Source organism: Helianthus annuus, chromosome 14 (assembly GCF_002127325.2).
Source record: "Helianthus annuus cultivar XRQ/B chromosome 14, HanXRQr2.0-SUNRISE, whole genome shotgun sequence".
Taxonomy (NCBI): domain Eukaryota; kingdom Viridiplantae; phylum Streptophyta; class Magnoliopsida; order Asterales; family Asteraceae; genus Helianthus; species Helianthus annuus.
In genome coordinates this window covers 151,576,050-151,586,097 of record NC_035446.2, presented here as the reverse complement: position 1 = coordinate 151,586,097, position 10,048 = coordinate 151,576,050, and the positions used below count along the sequence as shown (strand labels likewise).

The 10,048-nt window shown below is 35.8% G+C and overlaps 2 protein-coding genes across 3 annotated transcripts; one reads left to right on the top strand and one right to left on the bottom strand.

Annotated features, from left to right (window-relative positions):
• Positions 1–256: 256 nt before the first annotated feature.
• LOC110904349 (protein WVD2-like 4) lies at positions 257–2,859 on the bottom strand. 2 transcript variants are annotated; one of them, XM_022150194.2, is made up of 7 exons: positions 2,703–2,859; positions 1,788–2,274; positions 1,657–1,706; positions 1,441–1,525; positions 1,266–1,337; positions 1,055–1,162; positions 257–754 (listed from the first exon to the last, which is right to left on the bottom strand). In XM_022150194.2, exons 2-7 carry the CDS (start codon positions 2,262–2,264, stop codon positions 446–448), a joined length of 1,101 nt encoding a protein of 366 aa, XP_022005886.1. In that variant the 5' UTR covers positions 2,265–2,274; positions 2,703–2,859; the 3' UTR covers positions 257–445. The 2 variants fall into 2 exon arrangements, with proteins under 2 accessions (XP_022005886.1, XP_022005887.1); XM_022150195.2 differs by having other exon boundaries at positions 1,441–1,522.
• Positions 2,860–5,907: 3,048 nt separating this feature from the next.
• LOC110904350 (putative pentatricopeptide repeat-containing protein At5g06400, mitochondrial) lies at positions 5,908–9,120 on the top strand. Its single transcript, XM_022150196.2, has one exon. It carries the CDS (start codon positions 5,973–5,975, stop codon positions 9,072–9,074), a length of 3,102 nt encoding a protein of 1,033 aa, XP_022005888.1. The 5' UTR covers positions 5,908–5,972; the 3' UTR covers positions 9,075–9,120.
• Positions 9,121–10,048: the final 928 nt, after the last annotated feature.

The window sequence follows — 10,048 nt, the reverse complement described above, 5'->3', positions numbered from 1 at the left end:
GTTACTCGTAATCCCTATATATTGTAACCTACTCATTCAATAAAGATCATTCAGGCTTTCATAATCTTATAATATACCCCAATACTATACAAATAGTAAACATCACAATAGCGGCCCAATACACATAGTATAAACCCATTAGAAGCCAATAGTGACCCAAGATTTCTAACAACCTACAAAAGAAAAACCTCCTTTATAGCAAAACAATGAAGCCTGTGAAAAATAATGAATTTTTAATCCCACAATAACCAAGCAGTTTCTGCAAATTATACAAATTTGGATTCAAAGAGCAAAAACAATTCAATATGCTGCATACAAACATCATGTAAAATTATAAACCAGTAGATCATTGAACATGTGCCAGTCTATTCACAACACCAAAGCTTAATAACTTCAAAAACAGAAAAAGAACTATAATAGATATAAATATAAACAAATTGCCCCTTTATTTAACCTCAATAAGATTTGGAGATGGGCTCTCATAGGATTGTTCATCTTCTTCTTGAACCAACTTTTCCTTTGACTTTTCAGGTTTGACTTCAGTTTTAGAGGATGGAGTTTTGGGTTGAGGTTTTCTAATCAGTTTTTTGGGACCAACAGCAGCAGCTTCTTTATCACCATTTGTCGTGTTCGCATTACGAGATATGGTCTTGTTTTTAGTGACATGTGGACCAACCGCGGTCCCATTGCTGGTTGCAGCCACATTGCTCTTGTTCCTGCCAAGCTTGGGCGATTTTGGGCGTGTTGTTGGTATCTGTATACTCGAGTAGGATTGATAAATGAGAATCCAAAAAATATATATATATACATCTATAAGTGATCGCTCCTCATGGATATGATCAGCAAGTAATAAGAATAGTATAAAGATTAAATCGTGGCGGATAAACATAGTACTATAGTAGCAAGAGGTTTTACTTGTGTGATAATATTTGTTTCATGCACTATTTATATGAAACATATGCAAGCTAGATTGATGTAACAAATGTCTGGTGCAAAAATGCACTATGATGCAAACATGAAAATTAAAATCAGGATGTTCTATACAGTTAAATACCTTCTTCAAGTCGACTTTTGGAGGGGGTTCTTTGTAAAATTTTGGCATCGGTGCAGCTTTAAACATCAAGCTCTTTCTCAGCTGTTTTATCTCTGCTTCTTGGCTTTCCTGCATAACCAACGTAAAAGGTTTAAAAAACAGTCTTTATCGCCTGATTAAGTTTCGAATTCTACACATTCTTTGGTAAACTAAAGATTTCACAAGCCAAAACCTTTGATTTTTCTTGCAAATTGGTTTTCTCTGCTTCTTTTGCGTGAATCTTTTCCTCTATCTTTGAGAAGAACTAGAGCGCACAAAATAAACATGATTAATAACTAATACACGAGTTATGTCAATTGTCAACAAAGTAACGAAACTAACAAATATATAGATGTTTAAACAATGACCTGTTTTCGCTTTTCAGCTCGTTCTTCCAGCCTAGAAGAAAATCCCAATACGCCGTTCTTATGCTGCCCGCCAGTGGCAACACTTCTAATCATGAAGATAAATCCATGAAAAAGTCAAATTCTCGAGATTTATACAAAGAAACCGGAAATGAAACATTACCACTTTAGCAACAAGACATTCATAAATAAAAGGCCATATTTCTGAAATCAACATACAATGTGTCTGCAGAAGGTGGACCGTCTTCATTTCCATTCGACTTCTCAGGCTAAAACAAATAACAAAACGAAATAAATATGAAGCACATAACAACCAAACAGCCACGAAGAAAGGGCATTTACGGATTTACCCTTGACACACGCGCATTTGGACCCGATTCCTTTGCTTTCACACCAGTGGCAGCTCTTCTATTAGCGAGATTATTAGCATTTGCTTTTGCATTCGACAATGCGGCTCGCCCCTTCACAGGGTGCCCATCCATGCTAGTCCTCATGGAATCATGGGTCCGCGGTTTAGCAGGGAACGATAAACTTTGAGTTATATGGGATTTAGGCTTACGGGTCAACAGACTAGCCGCTGTGCCGTTTTTCACCGTTTTATTATTCTTCAAACTACCCTTATTAGCAGCAGCAACATCATTACTAGCAACCTTAACTGAATTTGATACTTTAGTGCCATTAACATCCTCAGAAGATCCATTCACTTCCACTTTTGATGATTCAACTTCATTCGAATTTTCGTGATCCGCCACATTGGCTTCCACATCCATTACACCATTTTCATCTTCTACATTGTTTTCATGATAAACCCCATTTCCAGCCTCCATTTCTATTAAACTTTTTTTCATAAAAAACACCAATTCAAAAATCAACTTGCTAACACTACTAATGGATCATAAAGTCTGAAACCACCAAATTATTGCGATTCCGGTTAAACCCACAAAATTTAACACAAAGAAACAAAACCCAGATCGATTTTTTAGTAAATTTAGGGTTTTAAACCATAAAAAAACCTTAATTTTGCGGAATTTTAATGCTACAGTTGTCATTTTCACCCTAGAAAAACAGGCATCATGGGCAACACTCACTTTCATACTAAAATTACAAAAATATATACTCAAATCAGTAGATAAATACAAATTCAATGCAATTGAGTATCGGGAATTGAGCAAAACAGAGTAAACCCACCTGTTGAAAACCGTCAAAAAGACTGCATAAATCAAAGAAATTTTACTAAAAAGTGTCAACGAAACATACAAACTTACCTCTTTTGAATGAAGATTTTGAGGGTTTGATTACAATTAACACAGAGATTCTGCCTTCAAATTCAAATAATGCAATGAAAATGGAGTCTTGATTGATTGTGTGTGTGAAGAAGATTTTGAGTGGGGTGTGTATGAAAACGGTGGGGTATGGGTAAACTGTATTGTAATGACGGATATGCCCCTATGGTGGTAAATATGTTGACAATTCGGACACTTTTTAATGCATAGAGTACAAGTATCTGTACAGTGATTTACAACACGTGAAACATGATTATGCATGGTACAAGCAGAAGTTGGTGAATATTACTAAAGTAGCCTCGATTGCTTCATCGATTCATAATTAATCAAACAAATGATTAGCTGGTGTATATGAGGATCCATGTGGCTGCCAGCTCATGTAAAGGATAAATTAGTCATCTGATTAAATAAAATGAAATTAAACTTATTTTCCCCTGCAAATTTCTTTTTTGTGAGTATAGTTTACTATTCAATTTTTTATATGTTTCTTAGCATATAGTACAAGTCTTGCTGCAACTAAAGTCCATCATTGTTTATTCTTTTAGTCTTTCTATCCCTTTTTCTTTTAATTTAGTATTTGTATCTTTGAGTCTACAACAAAAATAAAAACATTTTGTTAAATTATTTAGTGTGTTGTTGGTGGTGAAATGAACTATGATTTAAAAGATAAATATAAGCAATGTATCAAGGTATAACAAATATACTTGACTTCAATTGTTCAGTTTAATCTTTATTAACGCAACTTTAATGGCAAGTTGGTACTTGGTGGTTACATTAAAACATGGAAATGAGTTCAACACAGATAGAAACCAGTGTTTGGAGGTGGAATACATGGATGCGTTGATTTTTTTAGTAAACACCGTAACGTAACGTGCGTGTGTGGTTTAATGTATTTACGTCTATTTTCATTTGACTCAACGGTCCCGTCGCAACGCGCGGGTCCGTAATACTAGTTTATTATATATTAGAAGAGATAAATAGTATAATTACAAGAAATATAACATTCTTTTGGTGGCATTGAATTAACAAGCTTCAGTTTATTCATATTGGCAGATCTTTTAAATTATATTTGGTAAATTATTTAGAACTTTCATTAAACTTGCAATAGTGTGTATAATGTATATATTTGTATACTATTCATGATTAAGATTTTGAAATAAAGGATCCTATGCTTTGCATGTTGTCATCTTGTGTTGTTATAAGATCATTCATGCATGTAGTCGATATGGGTCATGGGGAAGAGCATCCCATGCAAATTAAGAAAATAACAGAACCCCCCCTTTTTTTAAAAAAAGCAACCTAACACCCCTGTCAGTGACCAGTCAAGTCTCCAAGTTAAAGAAGGAGAAGAGAAACAACACACACATGCTGTCTTTAAACAATGGTACAAGAACCAAATTCAATCAATACATGTGTTCTTTCACATGTGCAGATGTATATATGTCAGTATGTGTTTTATGTGGAGTAATAAATTCAACATATACACTGGCTCCCATGGTAACTTTCTTGTGCATGTTAACTTGTACTTCACATGTTAATGGTTGTACTCAGAAGTTAAAAGGCATAGATAGTTTGGTACCAAAACCCATGTTACTAGATATCATTGATCTCTGGACCTCAAGAACTTTGATCGGACCTACATAGTCACAAGCAACAACCTTTAGTCTCGTCACAACAAGGGACTTGAGCTTATCACTGTGACCGGACTCCGACGTGAGAATAAGTATAAGTAGTTGACGGCAAATTGAATGCCTCTCCTCTCTCGTGAGTCCGTGACGAAGAGAGACTTATATAGTATAGCACTTTTTGGTATACTTGCATTAGTGCCCCTACACCTCCATGTTGATTATAGAGCTGAATGTTATTCGCAGGTTCGTTGTATTGCCCCGATGGGCAAGACCTTTTTCGCACGTTTCTTTACTGGACATTCCTGCCTATCTGGACCGACCCTATGCTACTAGGCATAGTTGTGCATCTTAATTTGAAGGCCCTATGCTTTTAAGGTTTCGAATAATCCTTTTCAAAATCTTCATTGCCGGTTTAGATGGCGGTTTAGGTTGGTTTATGTCTTCCTTTGGTACAAACATGATCCGTGGGTGTGTATTTTGAACGAGTCTATTAACCTTATGTTTTTCGTGGCGATCATGATGGTTTCTTGCTTTTCTTTTTTCGCATCTTAATAATTTATCAGATTCCTGTATCACCATTATGATATGAATGTACAATTTCATCTATGAAATCCATGCTTTAAGCATCTTGAAGATCCACATATATTTCCCCTCTATAAAAATTGATCATTTTGTCACGTGTTTACTGATCTTTTTCATGTATTTCGGTCTTACTACATGTACACCCAATTAGATCTTTTGACACCCAATATACAACTCGTATATGCTTATATGAGTCGTATATGATTTGTTGGGTGAGGTGCCAAATATACTACTTGTATATCGGTATATGAGTCATATAGTTCATGTAAAAAAAGGATGCACGACTCGTATATTTGTATACTAGTTCATGTATAAAAGGATACAAGTCGTATATACTTATATGACTCGTATACTATACGGTATGAAAAGATCCATTGGGACTTAGGAGTGTTATTATCTTTAGGGCTATAAACAAGCCGAGCTCGAGCTCGGCTCAAACTCAATTCGAGCTGGCTTGGCTCGAGCTCGAATTTCAAATCGAGCTGAGATTTGAGGCTCGAGCTCGACTCAGTTAAAATTCGAGCTAGCTCGGCTCGATCTTGCTCGAACTAATAACGAACCGCAAAATTTAACCAAATGGCTAAATATGAAGTATAAATAGTTAGCTCACTTTGTACATTGTCTTTACCTTCTTTTATAGGGTAGATATTTCTTTAGTTTTTGTCTTCTGAGCGATGTGAGACAAAAAAAAAGAGGGATGTAAACCTTATCAAGCCGGCTCACGAGCCGAGCCAGGCCAAGCTCGAGCTTGGCTCGTTTGCAAACCGAGCCGAGCCGAGCTGGCTCGTTTACAACCGAGCCAATTTCAAGCCGAGCTTTTTTCGAGCGAACTGCGAGTCGCGAGTTTTTTGAACACCCCTAATTATGTTGAGCCATATATACTAAGATTACATCAAGGGACGTTTTACGAATTAAATAAAAGTTGAGGGGTGCATCTTGATTATCCAACAGTAAAGAACTAAAGACGCCATTATTTTCTAGGGCATGTTCACTTTTAACCCAAAGCTTTATCGATTGATAACCAGAATAACGGTCTTTAGATATGAAATGTTTATTTAGATTCCGAACAGTATACTCGAATGCTGATCTATTACCCAATCATGTCACAAATCTACAATTTTTATGTCATTCAATCACCACAAGACCCTCTGGTAACCCAAATCGGAAGAACACCGAAGAAGCCCATATGAAAAATGGAAAAGAAAAGAAAGATTTTGCCGATCTGTTCAACGAAATCACTGAAATTCTAGGAACCCATGAATTCAACGTGGATAATAGCACCGGAGTTAATCAGTTTCCAATAATGAACAAAGGGGGTGTTGAGGTGAGAGGTTTATTGGAATGCACAGAAGGTGTTTGTGAAAATGCCTACATGAATCAAGAGTTGGAAATGAGAATGAGAACAGCCCATATTGCTGAAAGGGATGTGAGTCCCATAGTCCATAAGGCTACCCAGATTTTACGGGGTGGTGAGAGTGAAACGTCGGTTGAGAAACGCTTGGAAGAGATGAGTGTCGAGTTTGATTCTGATGTCGTTGATAAAGTTCTAAAGAGATGTTTCAAAGTGCCTGATTTGGCTTTATGGTTCTTTAATTGGATAAAGGTTAAAAATAGATCATTGGTCACAACTGCGATATACAATACGATGATTTATATACTTGGAGAGGCTAAAAAGTTTGAAGTAGTTGAGGAGTTGTGCAAGGAAATGGAGAATAACTCGTGTAAGAAAGATATTAAGACGTGGACGATCCTCATTTCTCAATACGGGAAGTCGAATGTTATCGGGAAAGTCTTGTTGCTATTTGAAGACATGAAAAAGTCCGGTTTTGAACCCGATTTGGCGGTTTATAAAGTAATGCTGCGTACACTTTGTAATAGTAAACGAGCCGACATTGCAATGGAGTTCTACAAGGAGATGGTGTCTGAACAAATGGAACCGAATAAAGTTTCATACAAACTGTTATTAGATTGTTTAGCACATTCTGGAGACACTAATTATATCCGCTCGATCGCTAACGACATGATAAAGATTTCCCAAATCCCTGAACAAGAAGTTTACACATGTATGCTTAAGAGCTTTTGCGTTTCGAGTAGAATAACAGAAGCATTAGAAGTCATAAAGGATATGAAGAACAAAGATATCGCAATGGAGGCTGAACATTTTGAGATGTTGGTGAACGGAATGTGTCGTGCTGGTAGGATCACTGACGCTTTGGAAATTGTCGATATATTAAAAAGAAAAGACGTTATTGACAACAAGATCTACGAAAGTGTTATCCACGGGTACTTAAGAAGAAACGAAATCTCCAAAGGACTCGAACTGTTTCACAAGTTAAAAGATTGTGGACAAATGCTTACTGTCTCTACTTACACAGAGCTGATGCAACACCTTTTTAGAATCAACGAGTATGAAAAAGGGTTTGATGTGTATAACGCGATGCTGGAAACAGGACATGAGATAGACAGTGTGGCGGTAACTGCTGTAATTGCTGGTTATATTCAACAAAACCGCGTTTCCGAAGCGTGGGATATTGTAAAGAATATGGAGATGAAAGGAATGAAGCTAACTAGCAAATGTTATATGGTTTTCATCAAGGAGTTATGTAAGATTTGTAGGTATGATGAAGTTATTAACGTTTTGAATCATATGAAAGGTTTGAAGTTAGTTATAACAGATAATGTATTCAACTGGATTATATCTCATTTCGGTAAAAAAGGAGAATTCGAGAAGTTACAAGAAGTAAAAACGATCCAAAGGACCGGCAGTAACACAAACGAAACCACCCTTGATTCAAGCTCAAGCTCGGTCCAGGTACAACAAAAGGATGAAACTACCCTTGATTCGGTAGTAACATGTCCGCCTTCTAAGTCTTTTACCGATCGGGATCTTCACAAAGCCTGTAAAATTGTGTCATCCTCTATGACTTGGTGCGCAAAGGAAGAAGCTTTACAAAAATGTGATCTTTATATCACACCAGATTTAGTTGTGGAGGTGCTGCGAAAATGCAGCCTACATGGCGGTGCAGCGTTGCGTTTTTTCTCGTGGGTTGGAAAGATAGACGGTTACCGACACACTGTGGAGACGTATAACATGGCTATGAAGATTGCTGGAAAAGGGAAGGATTTTAAGCATATGCGAAGCTTGTTTAATGAAATGGTTAGGAAAGATTTGTCGGTTTCGTCAGACACATTGACGATCATGATTTTGCAATATGGTCGAATCGGTTTGACTGAAATTGCTCTAAAAAGTTTTAATGAAATGAAAGATAGAGGTTTCAGTCCGAATAGTAGTACGTACAAATCTTTGATCATTTCCCTTTGTGGAAAAAAAGGTAGAAAGGTGAATGAAGCGATCGAAGTGTTCACGGAGATGATTCAAGCTGGATTTGTACCCGATAAAGAGTTAATCGAAATATATCTTGAATGTTTATGTGAAGTTAATAACGTGTCGGAAGCTAAAAAATGTGTCAAAAACTTACGTACACTTGGATTTTTGACTCCTTTAGCATACTCGTTGTGTATCAGGGCTCTTTGTCGAGCAGGTAACGTAGAAGAAGCTTTGGTAATGATTAACGAGGTTAGTGAAAAAGACCAAAATACCCTTAACAGCTACGTTTATGGAAGCTTAATTCACGTGCTACTTAGGAAAGGACGTTTACAAGATGCATTGGATAAGATAGAATCAATGAAACAGGTAAACATCTTTCCAACAGTTCATGTTTATACATCTCTAATAGTTTATTTCTTCAAAGAGAAACAAATATCTAAAGCTTTAGAGGTTCTTGAGAAGATGAAACAAGATGGGTGTGAACCCACAATCATTACGTATTCATCATTAATTCGCGGTTATGTGAGTAACGGGAAGATTAGTGATGCTTGGAATGTTTTTCATAAGATGAAAAATGAAGGACCGTTGCCCGATTTCAAGACTTATTCTATGTTTATTTCTTGTTTATGCAAAGAAGGTAAGTCTGAAGAGGGTATGCAACTTTTATCTGAGATGTTAAGTGTTGGGTTTGCTCCAAGTACGGTTAATTTTCGTGATGTATTTTACGGATTAAATCGAGAGGGAAAACAGAGTCTAGCGCAAACTGTTCTTAGAACAAAATGGGATCTTGCGAGTAAACGAAAATTTTTAAGTTAATTTTTGTAAAAACTGTTATAAACAAAACGGGTCTTCTTGATTTTTGTATTGATATGTTATAACTTATCAGTCTTGTAACATAAGTAATGCTTGATTCACTTCTAATAGATATTGTTAAAGTTTATTTGTTGTTACAGTTGAGATTCCTGAAGCATATCCCATGATTTAGTTTGATCAAATCATATATGAAAATTCCTCTAAAACACCATTTAATCAAATTGAATTAAGTCTTTGTAATGGTTAGAATAAGGGGGTGTTTGGCCTAGCTTTTTAAACAAAGCTTATAGCTTTTTTAGCTTTTTTTTACAAAATAAGCTTAAGTTGGTGTTTGGTTTAGTTTTTTAAGGTTATGCTTATTAGCTTATATAAGCTAATTTTAATAAGCTTATATGAAGATGGTTTTCTAGCTTATTTGAACAAACTTCTTTGTGTAAGAGCAAATTATATAAAATAAGCTATAAGCTAATCCAAACACTTAAAAAGAGCTTATCAAATAATAGAAAATAAGCTAAAAGCTACTTTAAAATATAAGCATAAGCACAAAATAAAAGCTTGGCCAAACACCCCCTAAGTTGGATGTATATGATAAAATCATTTTGACAGATATTTATTGAATAAGTGCTATACAAATATAAAATGATTATGTTTTGACATGTACTTAAAGAGACTCGAATGTACATATGTTACAGTTGTGCGTATGATGATTTGAATGTAATTGGCACCTACAACCTAGCATATAGATAATGTAACATTTTTTTTTATCGTAGGTTAGGAAACAAATGTGTTACCGGTAGCAATGGCGGACCCAGGAATTTTTTCCTGGGGGTGCGGAATATTTTCAAAGAATTTAGGCCCCTAGCTGTATAAAAATATCGATTCATAGCGGGTCGGATCATGTAAGATAAAAGAACATCAAACCAAAATTTATAAATCATCAAAAACACATCAAACGTCATTACAAATTACAAACGTAT

Coding starts and splice junctions, on each gene's coding strand:
- LOC110904349 (XM_022150194.2), bottom strand. CDS start 2,264: ATGGAGGCTGGAAATGGGGTTTATCATGAAAACAATGTAGAAGATGAA. Junction 1,526..1,656: donor CCACCTTCTGCAGACACATT/GTATGTTGATTT, acceptor CTTCATGATTAG/AAGTGTTGCCACTGGCGGGC. Junction 1,163..1,265: donor ATTTGCAAGAAAAATCAAAG/GTTTTGGCTTGT, acceptor TTGGTTATGCAG/GAAAGCCAAGAAGCAGAGAT.
- LOC110904350 (XM_022150196.2), top strand. CDS start 5,973: ATGAAATGTTTATTTAGATTCCGAACAGTATACTCGAATGCTGATCTA.